We start from the raw sequence: 24546 nt of genomic DNA on the forward strand, positions 1-24546 counted from the left end.
TTAAAGGCCACAGAAACTCAGAGTATGTTGAATATTTATCTGCAATAGCTGCTTACATTTGAATTTAACTTTAAGAACTTTACATTATTATTTTTCCTATGGATGGACTGTTCTCCAGTCAGCACAAAGCTGTTTTAAATGTTGGTAGTATACACCACCCCCACCCCCCAACTTGTAAGCTGGAGTGTGTTTTACATCCCAACATGTGTCAAAATGTCACTTCGCCGCAACTTGGTGCTATAGAATCACAATGTTCTCCCTAATTTACTTTTGTGCCTTAAAGTATCATATGAAAATATATTATCCGTGAAAATATTTTATTTGAAGTTTTTAAGAATTAAGGACTGTATGTACAATGTTTCTATTAAATACCAAGCCCCAACGTTGAATTACTTTTGCACTAGAATTTGCCCGTATTTGGAGTAATCACAGACCAGAAATGGTGGATTGTTTGGTGAATAAATACTTTTTTTTGTTTGTTTCTTTTCTGAAGAAAGTTACAATCAATTCTGCTGCAGAATACAGTGAGCTTGATGCTAAGATGTGTCAGGCAAGAATAGCTGAGCTGGAGAACAAACTTATGGAGAAGCAGGAGGCCGTGGACAGGCTCACCGCGCAGATGGACGAGCTGCACGAACAACTTACCCAGCACAGCGACTCCATGCACCTTCAGGTATGTTTTGCAGAATTAGATAATGGGAATAATACTGCTTTATTATTTTGAGGTGAAACTCAAAATTAGTGTTGTTTTTTCAGTCGAAAAATTGCTTCACTTTGCTAACGTGTGCTGTGAAATGCGCTGCTGAGGTTTTCCGTTCACCAGTGTCCAGGACTTTGTATTGCTTGGATCAAGTAAAATAGATTTGAAATGCTTCTATTTTTAGAGAGTTTTTTGTGAAATACGAAGTTAAATTCTCCTGCTGAGAAATGGTTAGACACTTGCTACTATTTTTATTGATAAATGTGCTTGCTATATTGAGGAATGGGCCTTTCTAGAGAGAACCTGCAAGAAACACAAAGGTAAGTATAGTTAATCCTACATTTGAGGTAGGAGCTCAATGTAAAAACATAGAACTTACATATTTTTAAAGTCAGTATTTATAAAAATATATATTATGTATCGAGGTCAAGCTGAAAGCTGATGCAGAAAACCCCGCCAAGTAGTTTTCGAAGTGTTGAAAAGAGAGTGCTTACTGAAATGTCGATGTTTCTGTGGAGATACCCCCTTTTCTGACATTCACATGGGATGGCAGACACCACCACTCCGATGGCTTTTCCCCCAGAGATCACTCCTGCTTCTTGAATATTTGACAATACTTGTGACTTTTAGGGTGTTGGGTAAAGGATTAAGTAGGATAATTTAAGCTTTATTTAAACTGAGGTGTACCTTTCCCAAAATATTAAAAAAACCCCATACTTTAAATAGTCTTTCCCTTGCATTTATATGTAAGGGTAAAGTACTGGGTACTTCTGAACAATAGCAACTTCCTGCTTGACATGTTTTTCTCCTTTTAGGACAGGGAAACAAAGATGTTTCCTGTTGGTGAGAAAAAAATTGAAAAGGTTAATGTGATTAACATAAAGTAGGATTAATGTATCCCATCTCATTAGCTTTCTCTCACATGGCTGAAAAGAAGAGCTGACAGATAGGAAACAATTTAGGGGGTACTAAGTATTCATTATATCCTGTAGAAAACTTGATGCTTTTACATCAATGAGAGTTACGGATTTTTTAAGTAAAAATATTTATTTCATTAGGGGTATCATAGCATTTGTTTAAGAAGCCACTTTAGATTAGGTTTGTCATCTCTTTGAGATCAGTATAAGATTTCTCTTTCATCACCATTGTGTTTGAATGCAAACGTTTCTGGTCCTTTGGTGCATGTTTGTTAAAACTGAAGTGTAACTATAGACTCTAACAGCTTTGCTTTAAGAAAACTCACTGGGATCTTAGTATGTGAAGAATATTTTAATTTTAAAAGCGTACTTCTTGTGGTTCATGTAGGAAACTACTGTTCAAGAGCAGAACGAGGTGATCAGGAAGCTGACAAGCTGCCTTCAGCAGGCCAAGGAGGATCGGGATGACCTGCAGGAAGAGGCTTCACGTGTGGCTGGTCAGATCCATGACATCCAACTTCAGCTGCACCAGGTGTGCCTCTCCTCCAGGTTTTGTTTCCTTATGAAATGTGAATCTAAAAACATATTGTGCTTGTCACATAGCTCTTCAGTTTGCAATGCAGCAGTGAAAATTATTTTGGAGCGAGGCAGCTTTTAGGCAGAAGACTGGGAGACGTCCTTATGCTTTCCACTGAATTGTTTAATGTTTGGGAGGTCATTACACTTTTTTGTCCATCAGTTTAACCCTTGTTAGGGAATTTTCCCCAGTATTGCCAGTGGTTTGGGAGCTATACAGAGCAATCGCTGTAATGGTATGGGCTTGTGTGTTATCAGTTTTCCCCGCCTTTGCCAAAGAAAGCACTGAATATATTCATGGGCAACTGTAACAGCTCCGCTGTTATATAAAAACTTGCTATGTTGAGCTAATGTGACTTGGCTCAAAGGAGGAGATTTAAAATAACCTGAAGATGGTTGATGTAGCCCCTGTGACACACAGGAGCTGCTTCTGTGCATCACGTTTGTCATGGATCTAATCCCTGGATAATGAGATATACTACAGCCTTCCATCTACTTTAAAAACATTTTTAAAAAATACTTAATTTTTTTGGTGATGCTCAGTGCTTTAGTGGGTGTTCTCTCTGAACACCTGCGTATTTGTTGTCTCAGCCTTGTAATATATGCCAAAGACTAATATTTATGTATACTTGCCATTTCAGGTTTTAGACATGAATTGTGCTAGGAGAGATTACATGTCTTAAATATATAGATAGGAAGGGGGTTTAAAAATATTAAAAATAAAAACTGGGACTTAGTGAAGTCCAGTGATTATCTTGAAGGAGTTGCTCATGCCCTGCAAAATAAATCCTCTGCTAAATGAAATTCTAACTTTGGAAAAGAACAAAAATTACTGAAATTCTGACTGCTGTTGACAAAATACGGGGAAATAGTGGAAATCACTCTACAGATGGTGGTTGGGATTTACTCAGTAAGTTATTGAAAAACAACTGATAAAGCCTCTAAACTGCACCTCAGGCGTATTCTAAACAAGGCCTGTAATAATGATGCAAGTTGCTTGTGGAATCATGTCAACTTTGATAACAGATTGAAGTACTAATGCTGTCTTAAATATTATCTTCTTGGTTTTAGCGAAGTCTTTAAAAAACATTTTAGAAAGTGAATAAAACACCTTTTATTTTACCCCCCATAGGGGTAAATGTTTTATTTTCATTTGGAGGGAGATGGAGAGGGAACAAGGCCTTTAGTGTTGAGCTGTAAATCCTTTGCAGAGAAGACTGGTTTGTTCATTGTCCTCTTACCAGTATGTCCAGTCCATTGGAAGCCTTGCTTTGCTTTAGGGGCTTCGTAGAGATGAATTATCTAACGTTTATCTTTACAGTAAGTAATAGTATCTAAAACATGACAGACAAGAATTATCCAACTTCAGGGAGATTCTTATTCCTTGAGAATGAAAGAGTAGGGTAAATCTGTAGTAAATGAATACTGTATATTTTATGCATACAGTGAAACATGTGTCTGAGTTATTCCGACATAAACTTTCTTTTGAGCCTGAGTACCTTTATGTGTTCAGGTTAATGAGATGCTGAGGAGTAAAAACCCTGGGAAAAACGAAATACTAGAAGCTCAGCAGCAGATGTCCTTGTTTCAGAACAGTCTCAAAGAGCAAAACGCACATTTGGAGATGCTGCGTCAGAAGGCGCGTGACCTAGAAGTACAGCTTGAGTCTTCTCAAAAGGTAAAAACTATTTATAGTGCCTTTATAATTTGAGTTCTAGGTACTCAGAATTTGTTACAGCTGTGCAAGCCGAGGTACTTTTGTTTTGGAGGAAGACCCTGCAATGAGCATTTATTTGTGCATGAGGCGAGATTGATGCTTTGGGCCTGATACTACATTTTAGTATGTTCTTCTGAAGTTGATGATATCCAGCCGAGGCAAAATAGCTGCTTACGATTTAAGATTTTTTCTTTTTTTGTATGAAATAAGGATTCAGTTCTGGTTCTTCAAAATTTGCTTATTTGTTAAAATTACTCCAGCAGTTTGTTGCAGTAGGGTTGGTCTTTAACTCTGCCACTAAATTGCTGTATAAGAAGTTCCCGTCCTGGTGTTTGTTGAACTGAGGCAAGTGGGAACATAAGTGACAGAGGTTTGCAGGGCGGGGAAGTTGCTGGTTGTGCTGTGTAAGCCTATAACAATACCATTGTGTGAATTTGAAGCACCTAGAAAGTAAAAGTTAACCGTATCTGTAGTCATTTCAGTCTTGGATACCAAACAATGTGAAAAGCTTATGTGGGAATATTTTGATATAATCATTCCAGGAACAAGCATTATGAATAAAGAAACTCAGTTCAAGTTAAAAACACATAGCAGGTTTTGGGTTTTTTTTTAATAACATGTATTTCCACTTTGGTGATAACTCTCACCTGCTGTAGTCGCAGCATGGTCATTAAAAAAGTCTTTTTCTTTAGAAACAAGTTTATAGGGATTGCGATTACTAATATATATTAAAGGAACAGCTTAAAAGGTCTGATTTCATTTAATCATGTAACTAGCGATGCCATAGGTAGAAGCCTTAAATTTATAAGTGAGTCAAAATTTGACACGGCTGTTTGGTGGTTTCTCTGTGCAAATGGATGTGTGATGGAGAGGGGTCCGTAGCTTTGTTTTTTTTCTAAATCGAAATACCTAAAGTTTGAGAAAGCCACGATCTTCCTTCTTTATGGAGTCAGTGGCGTATCATTTGTTATTGCTCAGACAATTTGATATTTATTACTGCATTTGAAGAGTGGTTCAGTGGTACTTTCCACTCTCAAGGATGTGTTTAAAAATCCTGTTGACTAAGCCAGTGATACACCCTGTACTTAATGGAAAATGATATTTGTGAAGATACATTAAAAGCACAAGCCTTAAGGAAATTTAAACCATGTCATATTTCTACAGTTTATTTCATGTACTATTTTATTTTTAAGAATACCGAAGATAAAGAAAATCTGCTTGCCCAAATGGAAGAGGATATGAAAGATAAAATGCAACAGCTACACAAAAGCATAGGAGAAAAAGAACAGCATATTAAAAGTCTTCAGGATCTACTAACATCAGAAAGATTTAGCTTGTCTATACTACAACATACCCTTTCTCTCCGGGACTCAGAAATCACAGAATTAAAAAACAAAATGGCTTTGTCCAAAAAGAAAGAAGAGCAACGTATTGAAGAACTGAAAATCAGTCATGAGAAAGATATTTGCAGACAGCTGGAGAACTTGAAGGCTGAGCTGGAGAAATGCTACAGAAGAGAGATTGCAGAAGCCAAGCAGGTATATGAAGAAGAAATTATTTTAAAATATAAGAATGAACTCGAACAGTTAAAAAGAGAACTCTGTTCTCTGAATTCTGAAGAACACGTTCAGAATTTGAATGGCATAATAATTAACTTAAATAATAGTCTTCGTGAGTCTGAAATTAATAAAGAAAATTTGAGAAAGAAACTTGAAAATCAACAGGAAGACTTCCAAAGAGAAAAATCTGAAATTGAAACTAAATACAAGGATTTAATTGATGGCCTTAAGTCTCAGCTTTCTGATGCACAAGAGCAGGTCAAGGAAGCCCAACGATATAAACAAGAAAAAGAATCCTTGAATGAAGAGATTCAGAAACTGAATTATTTCATCCAGGAATTAAAAGAAAAGCGACTTTATGAGGCTGGAAAATGTATAGATGTAAGGCAGAAGCATGATGAAAACCAGATTTTACCACAGGTGTCGCAGTTGCAGGGAGCAGAGCTTGAGGAGATGTGGAATAAACCGCAGCAGTTGAAGGGAGATGAGGTAGTTTGTGAAGAACTGGAGTTCCAGTGTCACTTGGGAGCAGAGTCCTCAAGGAATCAATTAGAAGAAATTAACAATTCAAAGATTGCAGAGAATAATGCAAGTAATGAAGGAGATAACCTGTCTGAAGGACGCTTGTCAGAAGCAGGGCTTTTCAGTGGTGATGAAGGCATATTGGCTAAATATCTCATCTCCACGGACAGACCAGAAGAGTCATTTGTGTCCAGCACTTCTGAAGGTTGTGCCATCGAAGAAGGCAGATGCAGTATGTATGGGTTAGACGGTAGTGTGCTTCTAGAACCCAGCAGAGATTTTGTAACTGCTCCATTAAGCTTTGGCCTCAATGAGGAAACGCATCCTGGCAGTTTGGCTCAAGAGACTTTTGAAGAGACCGAGGTGGGAGCAGAGGCCTTTGTTTCGTTTTTGTCAGATAACTCCCTGCAGCAAAACAGAATAAGTGACCACAGTGACGTAAAGGACGATGAGACAAGTTCTTTAGTAGAGAGATGTGTGCAGCTGACTGAGCAGCTCCATGAGAAGGAGTCAGCCTTGAAGAAATCTTGTCGGGAGACCCAAGAAGCTCTTGGAAAATGGGAAGAAGTAACAGATGAGCTCTCTCGCATACGTGTGGAACTGGATGAGGAGCGTGAAGCGCGGATCCGGTGTGAAAGAGAACTTCTTCAACAAAGAGAAAAGGAGAAAGAACTTGAAAATAAAATAATGTCTCTAGTAAAGCAGCAGAATGAGGATGGAGCTGTAGAACCTTCAACACAAGCATCAGATTCCTCTCCCTGGCAAGAAATGGTAAAAGAGCTGCAGGAGGAAAGAGAAATGTTGATGGTGCAGCTGCGAACTCAGGAACAATTAGTGAAAGATGTTCAAGAGCAGAAAACAGCTTCTGATTCTGTAACAAGTGAAGTGCAGTGTCTGTTTGGACGTCAGTTAGCTGCTTTACAAAGTCAGCGGGACCAAATGCAAAGCCAGCTTGATGCTCAGAAGGCTAAAAACCAGACAATAGCAGAGCTGCTTGGTCAGAAAACCGTATCTGAAGAGACGCTTGTAAAGGAACGGGAGCTGCTCAAAGCTGAAATCAATAATAAAGAACAAAATTTAGAACTCTTATTGAAGGAAAAAACTGCCTTAGGAGAAAGATTATCTCATGTGGAGGAGGAACTAGTCAAAGCAGAAAAAGCACTAGCAGAGAATGCTGGCATCATTGAGGATCTTGAGAAAAACATACATGAACTTAATGCTGAAGTGAAAAACCTCAAGGAAATACAAGAGTGTGAAAGACTGGAATACAAGGACAGGTTAAACCTCAGCAACCTAGAAATTCAAAAGCTTAGTGCTGAAATAAAGACAAAGTGTACTGAGTACAATGAGAAAAAGAGCCAGCTGACCGAAGAAATTGTCCATTGGAAGAAGGTTCATTTGGAGCTTGAGACTCGCTTGCAAGAGTCCATCCAGTCTGCACAAGCCGCGCAGGAGGCCCAGTCCGAGATAGTGAAACGTTACAAGGAAGAAATCGAAAAAATGGAGGCTCAGCACCTTGCCGAATTAACTAAAGTGAGTTTGACACATAAGAAAGAGGTAGGAAACCCCCGATAACAGCAGGAGTCTTGGGATTTCAGAATGCTTAAGGTAGTCATTGCAAATGTTTGTGTGCCTGCTTTCAGATAGAAGAATTAAACGCTGAAGTAAAAGATAAAACAGAAAAGCAGCGGAAGTTGGAGGAAGAAAGGAAGGAACAGATTGCTTTAATTAAAAAGGTAAACGCTGCAACGGGGTTCATGTCAGCAAAATAAACTTGTTTTGTGGTGTTTGTCATTTAAGCTTTATAAACATGTTAGAGATGCAAAAGCCTATCGATTTGTTTTTTCCATGGTGTCTGTGATTTGTGTGCAGGAGGAGGGAGAATTCTGGCTCAATAATTTATTAGGGGGGTAACTAGCCTTATTTTGAAGAAAGCTCTTTATCTGAGTGTTCTCTGCAGGTACACGAACGAGAGCATGATCGTGAAATCTCTGAACTAGTTACTAAACATGAAGAGGAAATGGAGAAGCTCCGTGCTGAGCTAAATAAAGAACAGAAGCAGCTGGTGGATGAACTTCGGCAGCAAATGGCAGCCGCACACAAAGCAGAGATTGAGCAGGCTCAGCTCCAATCACAGGTAAAATAAACAAATGTGCTAATTACTGTAGCAGTTACCTTGTTGCAAAGGTGAAGCTCCTTGATTTTTGTGCATATAATGTGTGCTGTTGTATGTAGTGCTGCAATTGAAGAATTAGGAGTGTACCTTTGGTGGGTGGTAATAGAGATATTTTTACTATGTTTTTCCAGGATCCTCACTGCAATTACATTGTAACATTGATTCTGAAGAAAACTGGATGGTTAAATTGATGGGTTAAAAAATAAATCAAAAACAAACAAAAAACCCCAAATGAACGGTTTCATAACTTTTCATGTCTTTAAGTTTAACAGAGAAATTTATAAAAAAATACTAAACTGCTCCCACTTTTAAATTATCCCGCTAATGTAATTAGAAATGCTTTTGTGCTAAACTTATGTAAACCTGAGTTTTTCTCTAAATATGTACTGGATTTTTGAACACTTGAACCAATGCCAAGTGAAAATGGAAAAAATACACCCATGTTAGGGTGTAGGTTGTTAGGTCTAATTACAAGACACTGATGTGATGTTTAGTTTAAGAACTGAAAAGTTTGGTCTATTTTAGCTGCTATTTCTAACTGTTGGATATTCCTCACTTTTGTTTTTTTTTTAATGAGGCATGGGGAATTTAATTTCTACTTTTCCAATAACACTTGAGAATTTTGCTTTTTAACAAATTATAACCAATAGCAAATCTGAAGCATTTTTTTAAAAGACAGCAAAAGTTTGGGGTGAGTTTTTTTGTTCCTCTCTGATGGTGTTGCAAGGAAGTGGATGGATTCAAGGTATTTGGTTGGAGATGGAGTTTAGAGGCAGGTATATGAATATGTGTTTTGAATCTCATTGTAACAAGTCTCGGCCTATCTTCAGGGTTCTGCCCCTGCCATGAAGAAACTCTCTCCAAGTACAGAAAGGCAAAACTTGGATGGGTTTAACAGTTGAAAGCAATTGAACCTGAACTTGGTCATGAAAAATGTGAACACATTGCATTAAAGGGAGGGAAAAACTTTTTCTCTTTTCCATTACAGACACTGCACAGCCTTGAATTGGAAGCTTTACGCCTAAGCTTAAATAATATGCACACCTCGCAGCTTGAGCTTACGCAGTCTAACTTAAGAAAAGAAAAGGAGATTGCCCTTGTGGAACTACGGGAGATGCTCAATGATAAGCGTGCTCAAGAGGTAGCGATTCTGCAAAGCCGCCACCAGCTGGAGTGGGAGAAGATTAAAGAACAGTGTCTGAAGGAAAAAGAAGACCTGGAGTCCAAGTATCAGCAAGAACTAGGTATTAAAATTTGGGAATAATGGACCAGAAATTGAAACCCCATCAGTATTTTTCTTCCTCCACAGGTTGTCTTGTTGTAGAGCTGGTTGTTGGAGTGATGGCTGGCATTGCCTTGGACAGGGACAGCAGCTAGGCTGGCATGTGCAAGACTGCATGTCTTAAATGCAAAAATTAAGTTGTCTAGACCTAAGCTGAATTTCTTCTCAACTGTATGGGTGTTTTGCTGCTACTTGTGTAGCTATTTTGCACTATACTAAAGTATTGCTTTCAGGAGGCATTGGACAGAGCTCTTGTAAAGAATTTAGTTGGTGCAAAGAGCAGAGCTCTTATCCCTCATGTTTCTTAAGTGGTTTTGTTGCCCTCAGTCAGCACAGACCACTGTTGTGTTTGGGACAAGACACAGAAATGCTTCCTGGCTTGACCACTTGGTGGTTTCAAGAGGGGAGGATAAAGGATTTGGAAAGGAACTGAAAGGCTCAGTGAGAACCTGCAGCTGGGTGTCCTTTGAGATGTGTTTGATATAGGATTGTGTTTTGACATCAGCAAGTGGAAAGCTGCACTTGATAGCCCTGAGGTTCTTGGGGTTCTGGGCATTCTTTGGGATATTTGCCTCTTCCCAGATCAGGAGACCACTTCTGACCTCTATGGCAGAGCTTGAGGAATTTCTGGAGAAAGGTGAGGCCTGCAGCAATTCACCTGGAGAAGTTTAGGAACTGTTCCTTTAGTTGTCATTCCTTGAGAGGTAGAAAGTGTTTTAGGACTGTGTCTTTTTGACCCAAGAGTAGGAAACAATTCACTACCACCAGTAATACAACGAACTGATGGCACAGTGAGATTTGGGAGCAGGAGGTCTGGATGCAGTTTTTAAAATCAATGCTGTCTATGTATGTTTTGGCGATGTAACTTAACATGAATGTAACCACTTCTGAGCACTTGAATGTGGGGGCTGAGAAGGAGAATCTGGAAATGGATGGTAGACCTGACGGGGAGTTGTGAATATTGTTATCTGGGGGCTAGAGGAAAGACATTTCTCTTCAGGGAGGCAATGACAGGGCATGACCCAAGTCACTTGAGTGCTGGGACACCATCTTGTAATTTAGATGATGTTTCTTCCTCTACTGGACCATCATAATCTCTGAGTTCTCGTTTCCCACTGAAAGACTGAAAATAAGGTTGTAAATGAAGGCAATGGTGCTTTGGAGCTGTGAGAAGGGGACTGACAGGCTCTTGCAGATCAAGGAAGGTGCTGAACAAGAAGTTGGAATGAATCTGGGGAGGAAGAAGCCATTGATGTTGGTGGTAATTGAGCAGATAACAGCGTTTGTCCTGCACTCTGTTTCCTGGGTGGTTTTAGAAGAAATTTGAAGAAAGTTTCCTACTTGCTGCTGCTGCCGCCTGCTACTCTTTTGCTGTGTCTCTGGAGATGGAGATGATTCTAGCACGTAATAGTGACGTGCAGTAAAATGCTAGCATCTAAGGTGACGTTGCTAGGCATTTTCACTTATATATTTAGGAATAAAAGGTGGGGGGGGCTTGGTGTTTTGTTTTGGGTAGATTTAAGTAGACTTTCCTTCGCTAATTAAGCTGACCTTAACCTTCAGAGTTGTCTTTGCAGTTGTAAGTATTAGATGCTTATTTTCTAAAATGCAAGTGAATTACTAAGATACAGCATAACAGCAGGTTTGGACAGAACCCAGTACCTTACACTGCTGCATGCCTATCTATTCAAGTTCAGAGTTTCATACTGAAAATGGTAATCTCATCCGTATTTCTACTTATCATTTAATAATATTTTATTTCGCAGTTGATCAGAGAAAGAAAATAGAATTGGAAATGGAAGACACACATATCCAGGCAATAGAGGTACAAATTCTATTCTTCATACATGAAAATGTAGAACTCCTTTCAGTAAACTAGAGCTGGTAGAAGTCCTGTGTCCACTACACATTTATTGTAGAGAACAAATAAAGGGTGGAGGAAAAAAAAAAGTACCAATTTACTAAATGCATTTGATTGAATAATGCATATCTTGCTCTCTTAGGCTCTCAAAAGAGACTGGGAATTGGAGTCTGAAATGCATTTAAAAAGCACTTGTGAAGAGCTGTCTGAAAAACATCAGACTGAAATGATGGAACTGCAGAAAACTTTGGAAATGGAATTAGAAAAAGTCAAAACAGAGCTGAGACATCTGTCTCTAGAGAAGGAACAGTCTAAAAGTAAGTTCCATGGTCTGGAAGTTTGTTTTTATTGAACAACAGCAAAGCTAACTATTTTTAGAACCTGTATAAAAAACAAATACAACATATATCCCCGTACTCTTACTTAAAAACTGGGTTGATGGCATGAGACTGTCTGGAAAACAGGGTGTAAATGAAAAATTGGTTAAAGCCTAGTTAGCTGTGGTGCATTTTGGCTTCCACAGACTATGAGGTGGACTGTGTTTTCCTTCAATCATGTTAAAGGGAGGTGCTGTTTTGCTGCCAGCTGAAAACCAGATTGGGCAACCACTGAATTGAGTTCCGATTAATATCAATAGAAATGTTTTCCAACAAAAAAATTGGGTTTGAGTTGTGACTAGTTAAGACTTGATGGAACAGTAACTTTTTGAAATACTGTTCTGGAAGTGATGTTTTTGAGACAACCATAATTGAGGTTTAACTTGAAAGATGAAATCTGGATGAGTACCTTGCCAAGTACTTCTGTTTGTCTTTTGCTGAGGTGCAGGTAGGATATAGGACTATGAAAAGATTGTGTAGGTCTCACAGTCTGACACATCTGTTGATATAGTGGTTGAGGAGCACAACAGAGTCAGATTTGCTGTTAGTAAAGGCATGAAAAGGAGCCATGAGGCGTAGAGTGCTATGAAGTGAAAAGAGACAGGGTTGCCTGGCCTCTGAGGTGCTATGCAGGTGAGAGACACGGGAGATAATACTCAAATAAATGGAAATGCAGTGTTAAGGGTACCGGGTGAAGAGTGGCCTTTGTGACCTGCCAAGGGCCGGTGGCTTTCGCAGCGTTTGGCTGCTCCGAGGACAGGTTCACAGGAACAGCTTGTTCTCCCCAGCTTGCACTGACTCTACTAGGGTTCTCTGAACCTGTATCAGTAAAGTCTGTTCCATGAGGATAACGTGCACCTCTTCCAGCTTCCTGTGACTGAAGTGCGGTCACTTGATTGCAGATTCTTTCTGGGAAGGTCAAGATTTGTTGCCCAAAGAGGTAGGAGCAACTTCAGAGGGTTCAGAGAGCGCTCAGCACCAAGGCAGAGTGTACTTGGCTTTCCTTGTCCGTCCTGTTCATCTCTTCAACTGCCTGATGCTGAGTGTGGTTGTAGGAGGAATTCTGTGTTTGTAGACCATGAAGAAATGCTTGATTTCCTGTTCCAAGCACGTGTGCTTCTGTTTGGGTGTGTTTGTGTATGCAGAGAGCAGATGTTCATTCCTCCGGGACTCCTGTTGGTTATTTCTTGGCTGATAGTGTGGGATGATGCAGAGAACTAGGAAACACTGTGTGGAAATGTCTGGCTTTCAAATACGTGACTATTCAAGTATTTTTGTGTTTCTCTGTAAGCTAGCATCCTAGAGATAGGCATTTCTATCTCAGTTGCACGGCAGTTGTATAGGTTATTCAGTAACCAGCATGGTGGTATAACAGAATTCATTTTTAATTTTAGTAAAATGTATAGAGTTGGAGAAGCAACACCAATTAGCCATTACAAAGTTACAAGAACAGCTGCAGACCGAACATCATAAACTCCTGGAAGATATGAGGGTGAAAAGCCAAGAAAAAGAGCAAAATCTTCAGAAGGAGGTAACTAAGATTTCTTTAGTAATTTCAGGTGGCTGATTGCTCTCTGTATAACAAAAACTAGACTATTTATATGTCATTTGGGTGACTTGTTTGGATTTAGGGATTTTATTGAAAAACAGAAATGCATCTCATGACACACATGAATACTCTGGGATATCCTATAGCGGTTAAAAATATTTTGAATGCAATTGCCTTTGTGCGTTTTGGTGCTGTTTCTTTCTCTGTATTTATATGCTTAATTTTCTGGTTCTTGCATTTTGTTTTTATCTATTTAGTACTTTATTTTTGCCAATGATGACAAACATGACACAAGGAGCAAATTCTCCTCTCTCGGGAGCGGGTCTAACAGTTAAACACTGCTCAGTATGTCTGGTAACCTGGGTCAGGACCTGAGAGGCTGGTTGATACCAGGTGTTTACACGTATTTCTCACAGAACTGTCTGTCATGTATAAAACAAGCAATTAGAACAAAATTGTATTAAAAAGGTTGTGGGTTTTTTGTTTTGTTTTAAACATGTCTGCTATAGCTGGAGAAGCTTCAGGTCACACACGAAGAACTCAAGGCTCAGTCACAAGAAGAAATCAGGCAGCTTTGGTCGCAGCTCGATAGTACCCGAGCGAATCGACAAGAGCTAAGTGGTAGGTTTAAAACTGACGCATTTTATTTTTTTGCCTCCTCTTTGTATAGAAGTACAAACTATTGGCATGAAATACCTTTAATTGTGTACCAGAAGCACACAGGTAGGTCACAGAAGTGTGCTGGATGGCTAGTTGGTTCTGCAGCGTCAAAAAGCATGGTATGGCTGTGGGGAAAAGCTCAGTCCTGTTGTTCTCCTTTCCCTTCCCACTCTGTTCCTGCACCCTCTAAAAATCTTTAGTGAAAACCAAACATTTTTCATTGCCGTGTCAGATTAAGTATAACATACTTAAAAAAAAAACAGAGAACATGCTGGTCAATGCAATGACACGCTCCTATTTTCCTCCAGTGTGGAAGTGGGTATGAATTAACTAGAGAAAACTGTTAATTGGAGGTACATAGTAAAGATCACCACTTAGTTTATGACTTTGACTGGTTTATTATGGCTATGCTGCATTTTCTTTTAATTGGATATAATAAAGAGATCAGTCTGCTTAAAAAACAAAAAGCCAGAAATATTTTAAAACTGCGTGATTAGATTATATCTTGAGGTAGAAATGACTTTTTTTCCCTTTCAGTTTTGAGGTGAATTAAATATAATCCTTTTTCATTGGCACTCAAAATGGAGAGTCACCGTCTTCTGAAAGACTTTTAATTCTTAAATATAGAAAAGCCCTGATTTAAAGGTATCTCTGTATCAGATGATACTTCTGAAATCAGAATGAACGATAATGTTGTTTTCCTATAAGGCTGAAAATCACCTCCTTTCCATAACTATGCTTCTGTTTAAAAAAAAACAGCAAATCCCCTAAACCTAAAACCTGGTGGGCTTTTTGTTTATTTGTTTGGTTTTGGTGGGTTTTTTTTATTAGTCTTATGTGTATCTGCATTAAACTTATGAAAAAGTTTTAATGCTTGAGAAAAAATAATGGCTGGCTGAAATCTGGCTTCATATGCTTTGGTACATCTTAAGATATCTGTTTCAAGGTTTAGGTGTGTTTAACAGTCAACTTTACAGGGTACTGATTGGGAATGACACACATTTTTCGCTTGAAATGAAGTGGAACATGTCTCAGACGTGTGTGTGCAAACAGATGTATAATACATGAAAGAAGGAATTTTTGAAAATTAAAAAAGCTACGGGCCGTGATGTTAACAGTGTTCACACTGTATTGGGAGTGTAACATTAGGTGGCATTCTTTACCTCTGCTGGTGTAGCTGAAGCATATTACATGTGCCTTTTTGTTTTAAATCAAATGTCATATTTGCTAAATAACTCTAAGAGGCTTTCGAAGTATAATAGGGCTTTGTGAGGGTGTGTTTTGTTGTTTTTTCGATCACAAATTGAATAAGATTTCTATCAAGTCAGATGTTACTGTGACTTTTTCAGATCTCTGTTTTGCTATTACAGAATTACAGAAGATAGCACTTTGTAGTATTTTCTGGAATTCTTATTTTCTCTCTGTAGCTCTGATCTTTATTAACCTTTCAAATGTCTTTCCATGTTTCTAATTACTCATGTTCCCATTTTTTGGACCCTTTCTGTTTCTTCTTCATCTCGCTTGAGATGGTGAGACCAGAACACAAGCCCACGGTCCAGGTGAGGATCTCTCTTTTGGCGTGCAAGATCTGAAAGGTGTTTTGTTTGTTTTACTCTGCTTTTCTTCACTGGCGTGATCATTTGTCAGTGTGTCCGCATTGGTTTGAGGGCTCGTGGTGGTGGATTCAAAACACAGCAGCTGGATGAAGGGGTTGCTGCTCTGATGTTAAGAGCAATGTGCCTGTTCAAAACTGCTCCACGCTTTTCTGAGTTAGTTTTGCGCCAGCAGACTTGGCTGGTTGGGCAAAACCAGATGGGACATCCCTTGCCTGTCCCATTGGTGTTGTTACTCGTCCCTGCTTGTCACTTGATTCCTCTGGTCCCCGCGCTTGGCAGCTGCTCCCTATGGAACAGGCTTGAGCCGCATACTTACTTCTCTTCTTTCTATCTGCATGTTCGTTGTGAGAATTTTTCAGGCCAAGTGTGCATTTTCTGGTTTGCTGCACAAAATCTCACTGTGACAATCAGCCGTGTTGCTTCCTGGGTGGCATCCTCTGTTTCCATAAACTTTTCTGAAATTTCGCTTCTTGCACAGCATAAGCAAATGCTTTTCTCTGTGTTTTTTCTTCTTGAAATGCAGTTCCATCTTCAGTTGGTTCTGTGGGTATTCAGCCGACTTCAGTCATCTGGGATATATTTTCAATCCCCTCATGATTTTTGTCCTGCTTTTCCTACCTTTTCACTTCCTGATATGTTACTGCTTTAGTACAGAATATGGGGAGGAAAGCACTCAAAAAGTTCATTAATACACAGCAATGCTGCCCATTGCCCTCACTCCCTGAAAGGAGAGTAGTCTGCTAAACAAACCTTGATTGCAGTTTACTACTGCATTCTATTTGTTGGATGGTTCTTTTTAATTCAATAATTTAGCCGCTACTTGGGCGAATGATGGGTAGCCAAACAATCACTAAAGTAATCCAGAATAATGTTTTTTCTTCCTTGTGATTTTGTTTTCCTGCGTAGTTGTTTTTGTTTGTTGGGTAGCTTTCCCTGGAGCGAATTAAACGTTCTTGACTAAATTATTGCTTCTGGTTGCCGCCACAAGCAGATGTGGCAGTTTTGATTCTCATCATGAGGATGGTTTCCCTGAACGCAGTATAAATGGAGAACATTGTTTTCCTGCCTCCTGAGGAAGGAATGTTTCATCTTGCAGAAGTTCGTTTTCTTATGTAGCTTGTGAGGTGATGTTTTACTGCTACAACAACTAAAATATGTCTGATCTTCACAGAATGACTTAGCCTAAAGTACGTACTTCTGAGCGCATGTGTTGGTTTTGCCTCCATTCCAGAGCTAAAAGAGCAGCTCCTGTCTCGTGCGTCACGAGTGGAAGAAATAGAGCGTTTAAAACAAGAATTTGAACAGCAGCGTCAGCAAAGAAAAAGTGAGCATGAAACCGAATTGGAACAACTGAGACTTTATTTTGAAAACAAGTTGAGAGTTGCTGAAGAAAACTACAGGGAAGAATTGACTTTGCTGCATCAGAGACTGCAAGAACTGAAGGAATATTCACTGTCAGAGCTGGAAGTGAGTCAAGAACAAGCAGGGGACATCAGGTGATCTATTCTTTTTCTTTTTATCTCATATTATGACAGCAGGCTTCATCTTTTATATTAAAAAAATAATATGGATGTTAGCAAGTAAATATATTAGAATTGGGTATTAGGTGATCTGTGGTTAGAAACATGGCGATGGAAGTCATGAGTGCAGTTGTTATGGTTGCTCTGTGCCTTCTTTCGGAACTACATTCTAAGTCGGCAAGTTAATTTAAACTTAATTTGTGACATATAGTACAATCTTAAACTTTTAAACCCTTTTCTCAGTTCTTCTGTTGCGGTTTTTGAAGAGACTGCTGAGAAGCAGAGAAGGGATGCGCTCCGTCAGCTACATCAACAGCTGGAACAACATCAGGTAGTACTCTGGATATAGTAAAATTCTACTCTTCATTACATGACCTGGATGAAAACTGACATCTGATTGCCAGCTCTTAGCAAAGACTTAATTAATTTGAGACATTTATTAAGGCATCATTATTTTTGCCAAGTATTTTGTAAATTAGCAACTTTAAATAGTTCTCAAACTAGCAGAGCAGATGAAACAAGGTGTTCTGTAATTGTGTGTCCTCTGGTTGGGTTATTCTGTGCCTATTAAGAAGCTCTTCCACAGAAGTGCAGAATTCATGGTGTTTCTCTTCTCCGTAGCTTCTGTAGTAATTGTGCCTTTATTGCTGTCTCTTCTTTTCAAGTGGAGATGCTACTTTGGTCCCTCTATTTATGCACCTATCTGCATAACTGAGTCAATAATTTCTCTGCCCAGGTGTGTGTGGGACTTCCCCTTCTATTATGTTGTCACACAGGTCCTGAAACTCAGATCTGCCTTGTGGCATGGTTTCAGACCATATATACTATATATATATGTGTGTGTGTGTGTATATATGTATATATATATATTTTTTTTTTTTACTCAAAAGGTTCTAATATACAGGGTTTTTTTTGAAACTACTTTGTTCTTATCCTGTTTCTCTATTCAGAATATGTTAAGACAGCACTTAAGGACATGGTTTAGTGGTGGACTTGGTAGTATTAGGTTAACAGTTGGACTTGATGATCTTAAAGGTCTTTTCCAAGCTAAATGATTCTCTGATTCTACTTGGAGGGGCTCTGCCACTCTAGTAGCAGATGGAGCAAAAGCAGCAGGGTTTTTGGAAACCAGGTATTTACGTGTCAAGCAGGTGCATTATAGTGCAATTCATGTAGTGCTCTCATTAAAAGATTCTCAGTGTGGTTTCTTCAAAGCTGAAAATGTCTTCCTAATCTGTTTCTTATGTAGGAAGAACTTGCCTGTTTGCAGGTAGAACTTAAAGAAAAACACAGACATGAGTTGGAGTCCTTAAAGTCTTCCCTTACATTGCAATATAAGGAGGACCTGATGATCATGAAGATGGATCTCTCAGACAAATACATAACAGAGATTGAGGAAATGAAAAGAAAACATTGTTTAGAACTTGAGCAGCTCCGTGCCCAACTTTCAGAAGAACATATTAAAGGTAAGATGATCTGACACACTGGGAAGTAAATTGGTAAGCTCGTGTGGCTTATATTTTTCTTTAAATATTTAAAGGCTTATCTGAAGAATTTTTCAATTTATTATTAGTTTAAACTATAGGGAATACTTAATACATGTTAATCTCTGGCATTGAGCACTTTGGTTTTTGACTTCTATGGGCATGTTGAGTTGCACTTCTGAAGATGTGTAACCTGAAGTTGATTATTATGTATTAAAACCTACTACAACTGTGGATCAGTTGCTAAAAGGAGTTGATCAGGTTTCCGTTCTTGATGCCTAGAAATGCATTGTCAATTCCTGAACTGATATTGATTTGAAAATTTCTTAGTGTTGTCTGTCAGCTATGTTAAATGTCTTTTGTATTTGCACGAAATAGATCAATTCTCCTGCTATTCCATAGAGTAGAACCATGTGTTCCATGGCTCTTCTACCCATGATACTGTTGTAGGTTTGATATAGTGCTCTGCTCATTTAATGCTAATGTTTCTTTTTGCTCCAGTGTTTGCCAGCTGGTTGGCTTACATCTTGGGACGAATTTTTTGAACAAAAAGTAAAGCATTTATAGGGAGCAGAATTTGTAGTTGCTATCTTTTGTTGTCGCATTCATCTTAAAGTTCCTCTTATGGCTAAATTTAATGAGACCTTTTATGTGCTCATGGATTTGTGTAATTTCTTAACAGTTGCTGCTTTTCTTGCAATTGTAACTTACAGAACTGGTTCAGTATGAAATGCATATATTGTTGAGGTGCAGGTAAGGGATCCTGGCAGTTCTTGTGTCTGCAGTCTCTTTCTGGGATCACAGTATGATACACAAACGCTTGAATTACAGCAATGGCTTACAGTTAGCTATATAACATGGCTTTAACTATATTCCACTGTAAATAGTGTGAGCTAAAGAGGAGAAAAACTTGCATAAATCTGCCATTACATTGTCCAAAAAGAAAGTCAATTGCTCTGGCTGTTGCTGATAGGAGGGAGGTCCTGCCAGAGGTTTCATGATCCTTCCCCTTTATTCTGTGCCTGTTGACACGGATACATTTCGAGGGTGGTGATAAAGCAGAACAGGGTAGAAAATCATTGTGATAAGAGATTCTCTGTCTGTAGTTAGCATGGTTACAGATAAACTTGTACGGCTGACAATGTTCAGCTGTACTTCTGTGCACGAATAGCACCTATTAAAAGAAAATAAACTCCAGAATGTGTTTTCTTCATTTGCTTGGTTTTTCTTTTCAGAGATCACCAAACTGCGCCTACAGAGTGCTCAAGATGCAGCACGGCAAGTGGAAATGGAGGTGGCTGAGCGAGCGGCTGTGCTGGAGGAAGAGCACAAAGCCAAGCTGGCTGTCCTTCACTCTGAGAAACAGCGTATTGCAGAGCTTTTGGAAGAAATAAAGCATTTAAAGGAAGAGATTACTAAGCAGAAAGATTTTTCTGTGCAGAATGAAAAGCATCTGAAAGAGGAAATGGAGAAGGTAGCTTGTATTTGCAGTATTGTTTTGTATAGAGTTGGGCAAGCTCAGATCTGTTGGAAAGGCTGAGGGAGATAGAAGCAGCACTTATCTTTAAATATGTCTGGTTTAGTGGTAGCAGCTTCAGCTTACACACAAATATTGGAATATGAGATGGAAGTTCAGAGCAGTCTAGTATTAAATGCTTAGTTTCTCTGCAGATAAACCTCAAGAGCACAGTGTGGGAAGGCAGGTGCTTCAAGGGTTGATCCAATCCACCTTTTATAGTGATGTGGGTCAGGTATATGTATACCGCTGCAATACAGACATGTGCACAAGCCCCTCATCCCGAACGTTTCCCTGCAGCACATCATAGTGTCCTGCGGCAAAAGTAACACAGTGCACGTGCATAATGTCATGTGGCGGTGGAGAATTTGGCACAGAGCACTTTGGCAGAGAGAAAATGCCCCTCTGCTGAGCAGATCCACTCTAAGTTTCTGCTTTTGATGGGACTGTCTGTTGAAGCAAATAACCAGAAATATTTTTTTCAGACCGTTTTTTGAGGGAAGAAAAAAGAACTGGACAACAGATTCCTGCTTTTGCTTTGGTGTAGGCTCTTATATTTTCACTGTCAAAGTCTTAGGGTTGAGAGAATCATATCTGACTCCTTTCCTCTTACCTGTTAAATCAGCTGCCCCATCTGAGGATAAACTTAGGTTGGATGTTAATTCGTTGTTTAGCTTGTTCCGATATTTGAATGGTTATGAGAATTAGGTGGATGAAGCTTCTCATTTCTCAAGCCCTCCTCTCCTCCCTTTTTAAAGACAAATAGGTGTGTGTCTCCTTTTCTAGACTTAAAAACTGGTGGAGAAGGACAGAGAAAACAGTTGCAGACCTTTCATAGATAACATGGAGACTCACTTGAAGCTTGTACAGAATGTGGTGTTTGAAATGAGCCTGTCCCCCATGCTAATCCAATGTCTGGAACTACAGATTTTGGTTACCCTCTGGTCTCTTGCTCTTAGAGTGTGAACCCCTTTCCTCAATTACCTCTCTATTGGTCCCCTGCAAAGGTTTCATGGATTGTGTGTTAATCAAAATCTAGATTTTTTTGCCTTTTCTGTCTCTTCATTTAGTGTTTAGCATAGATGAATGCTTAAATGTTTGTTCAAAACAAACCTTCCAAGTGAAAACTGAAGAAGAGGCTTCATGCTGATGTTCCTGTGTGACCTCTTATTAGCTTTTGATTTTCTTTTAAGAGGTGACCCTATTGTTTCTTTAGTTTGCTATTTATTTGTTTACCTGCGTACCTCTAGTGTATTTTTAGAGGTGGGGTTTTTTTGTCTTTAGTCATTGAGCAATCATTCGATGCTTTGGCTTCTGTTTTTATGCTACACGCTTTTTATGTTGTTTTTATGCCACATAACTGTCCTTTTCATGGGTTTGAACACTGCATATAAAATACGCCTGGAACATATAAGGAGAGAAGTTCAAAGGAGATTTTTAATCATGCCCAATATAGAATATATAAGGTGCCCATAGCTTTCTAAGTGGAACCCCTGAAATGAAGAAAAGTGGCCCCAGGAAAAAACAACAAAAAGTACCATGTTAATTCTAGAATATTGCTGTAATTTTTTCTTATCTTCTTTATCCCAATTAATTCTTAATAGCGTGTTGAATTCAGGTACCTATATATTGACATTTCGGTCCTACATTGTTTGGAAGGGTGACTTCACTGAAAGAATTAAATCTCTCCAAGGCCTTAAGTGCCTGAGAATCTTCACTTTACACACTTCAGTTTGGTTTTGGTGTTTTACGCATTTTTTTAATAACTGTGTTCACAGGTAAAATATGAAATTGCTGAGGATCACAAGAATAAATTAAGGGAAGCCAGAGAAGAAGTACAGAAAATAGAGAATATGTACAAAGAAAAAGAGAAGAAATGGAGATGTGAAAGTGAGGACCAGAGAATCCAGGCAGAAGAGAAGTTATCAGAGTTGCGTATAGAACTGCAAAACAGAGCTGAATGTGAGAAGCAGAATTTACAAATGGAGTTTGAACTTCGTGAAGCTGAAATGAATCGCCTTCAAGATCACCAAGCCGCCAAAATTCTAGAATTGGAGAAGCTGGTAAAAGAGCAGCAAAACAACTTGCAGCAGCTGGAGGACAGCCTTGCGAGCACACGGGCTGCGCAGAAATCCCAGGAGCAGTACGACAGTGACCTGCAGGCAGCCAGAGAGCTCATGGCAAAAGAAATGGAAAAGGCCACGCTTTGTCTCCAGGAAGAATGTGCGCTGAAACTTATGGAAGCACAAAACAAGTAAGTCCTGAGTATCCGAGCGTTTTCACTCGCTAGTTCAGTCATTGTTGCTTTTTCTTACTTTAAACTTCACAAGTCATAGCAACGTAGGTTTATCGCGTAATGGCACCAGCTATTTTACATACATAAAACTTATTCTCCCATGGAACACTAATGCTGTCTGTTATGGTTTACTATAGAATTTTGCTTCACGTAAATGCATTTAGTCTAGTCTAGCAAATCACACACAGTGCAGTCAAGTTCTGCCTGTTACAGCTAAGAATACGACACTAGCCATGGAGGAGGGGAAGTGTTACAGGACATGTAAATGGAAAAATTCTCAGTATTTTTTCAAGTGTTTTCAAACAGTTCAAATGAATTTGAGCAAGTTTTTTTCCTGGTGAATGAAACTTGTGTTATCCACTGAATGCTGAGGTTGGTGGGCCCCATATGGTGTTCTTCAGTTCTGGTTGTGCATGAAGGTTGCAACTGCTCAGTTTTTTCCTTCCCTTCCTACTTCTGTTGCTTTTAGCGTACTAGAGGAAATATTTCGATAACTACATGTTTGTATTTGCATGCATTGCTTCAAATTTATCCCTTCTTTCCTCCCACAAAATAGAACCAGATTGGGGAAATAATTCCAGTAAGAAAATGTTGAAAGCAGGTGTTTATCCTTTAAATAACTAATAGTTTTTTAATTATTGATGTCTGTATGGAAAATACTATAGTTAATGATTACAGTAAATTGCAGCATTTCAAATACTGAATCTTTGCATCGAGCCTTAAGCAGACCTCAGAGAGCCAAGGTGAGTGTGGAGGAGCCCTCAAATATCCCACATACACTTCAACAGTAGTTTTATGTCTCAGTCTTAACCAGATGATTGGAGAGATGTTTCTTATGGCAGTTGTTTATTTGCAGACAACACATTTGAGGTGTAGACAATGTCTATATAATGTCCTAGGTGCTTTCCTATGGCAGTATTTTCTCAGAGAGACAGTGAACAATGTTTGGATCTTGCTGTGTATTAGTAATTTAATAGGGATGCCAGTCTACCTAGCAATAAACCAGGTAAGACCAAGTGACTTTGCATAAACCTTTGATTATGTAACTATAAAATCATCTTTGTGGCTTGCTTTCAATTAGTTCTGTATTTGAAAGATAGAGTAAAATTTGTGGATGCGAAGTAAGGTCTACTTATTTTTCTCTGGTTTTTATTTATTATTTCAATCAAAACAAAACAGTGCCTTTTTGACAATATTCTCTTCACTTTCTTGTAAATAATACAGCTTTATGCAGGAACACAAAGCCATGACTCAGAAGTTCACAACTGAGCAAGAGGTTCTTCTCCAAGAGCTGAATAAGAAACATGTTGACGAGTTAGAACTCCAAAGTCAACAGTTACAGGAGAAGCATAAGCAGCAAATTTTGTCTCTTACAGCCGAATTTCAGGCAAAGCACCAAGCTGAAATTGAGACACTTAAATCTGCACTAGAAAGTAAACATCAGGCTCAGCTTGAAGCTTGTGTTGCTGAACTACAGACAAAGCATCAGGCTCAAATTGATGAGCTGGAGGCTAAACACTTGTCAAATCTGGATTCCTTGGAGTCATCCTACCTGTCTGAAATTCAGAATATAAGAGATGAACACAGTCAGGCTCTTGAGAAGCTCCAGCTGCAGCACACACAGCAGCTCTGCGAAAAGGATAAAATGAACCAAGCGCGCTTGGTTCAGGAGGTAGAGATGTTGAAATTAAAGCATGCTGAAGAACTTCAGCTTTCCCAAAATAATTTGAAAATCGAACTAGCTACCGTTCATATGGAGAAACTTAAAGCCATGGCCGTTGAAGCTGAAGAAGCTCATAAGGTAAGTCAGAAAGAAAACTTGGCGTAGAAGGTGAAATTTAATGGTGCGTTGTGTGGGATCACCTCTTCTTTTGTTCTTGGGGTGTATTTCTACAACCTCTGTAGTGCCAGCACTAGCACTTGTGTGTGGCATTATTGTGAGCTGGAATAGGAAACTGAAGCTGAAAATGAAATCCATCTGTCCCTTACCCCCGAATGCTCAGACTAATGAGTTTTCCATCTCAGTGTGTGGAAAAGGTACAAATTAAGTAAATATCTTTTAACATTGTGGCCCATCTCTGCCTGATGGTTACCGTGTAATTCTCCAGAAGCGATTAGAATAAAGTAAATGTAATTCTGTAGGTTCAGTTATATCTCTAAGAATTTAAAGGTTATCCCTAGTGGCACAGTGTGGAGGGGAAGGATAGAAAAAAGGTAT

The 24546-nt window shown here is 39.0% G+C and overlaps 1 protein-coding gene across 14 annotated transcripts in view; it reads left to right on the forward strand.

The window, feature by feature from the left end:
• Positions 1-24546, forward strand: part of PCNT (pericentrin) — an 86161-nt gene that overhangs the window by 9348 nt on the left and 52267 nt on the right. For 7 of the 14 annotated variants that reach the window (XM_065069383.1, XM_065069384.1, XM_065069372.1 and 4 more), the window contains exons 4-21: positions 494-673; positions 2006-2149; positions 3707-3871; positions 5104-7548; positions 7635-7727; positions 7952-8128; positions 9156-9411; positions 11216-11274; positions 11453-11627; positions 13082-13218; positions 13746-13857; positions 15423-15455; positions 16744-17008; positions 17276-17363; positions 18282-18498; positions 19752-19990; positions 21811-22286; positions 23553-24129. In XM_065069383.1, coding sequence (XP_064925455.1) covers positions 494-673; positions 2006-2149; positions 3707-3871; positions 5104-7548; positions 7635-7727; positions 7952-8128; positions 9156-9411; positions 11216-11274; positions 11453-11627; positions 13082-13218; positions 13746-13857; positions 15423-15455; positions 16744-17008; positions 17276-17363; positions 18282-18498; positions 19752-19990; positions 21811-22286; positions 23553-24129 — 5838 coding nt within the window. The remainder of the gene's footprint in view (positions 1-493; positions 674-2005; positions 2150-3706; positions 3872-5103; positions 7549-7634; positions 7728-7951; positions 8129-9155; positions 9412-11215; positions 11275-11452; positions 11628-13081; positions 13219-13745; positions 13858-15422; positions 15456-16743; positions 17009-17275; positions 17364-18281; positions 18499-19751; positions 19991-21810; positions 22287-23552; positions 24130-24546) is intronic. The other 7 variants (XM_065069387.1, XM_065069379.1, XM_065069381.1 and 4 more) reach the window with 4 other exon arrangements.

The sequence above is a fragment of the Columba livia genome, chromosome 7 (assembly GCF_036013475.1).
Source record: "Columba livia isolate bColLiv1 breed racing homer chromosome 7, bColLiv1.pat.W.v2, whole genome shotgun sequence".
In the NCBI taxonomy this organism is placed as follows: Eukaryota; Metazoa; Chordata; class Aves; order Columbiformes; family Columbidae; genus Columba; species Columba livia.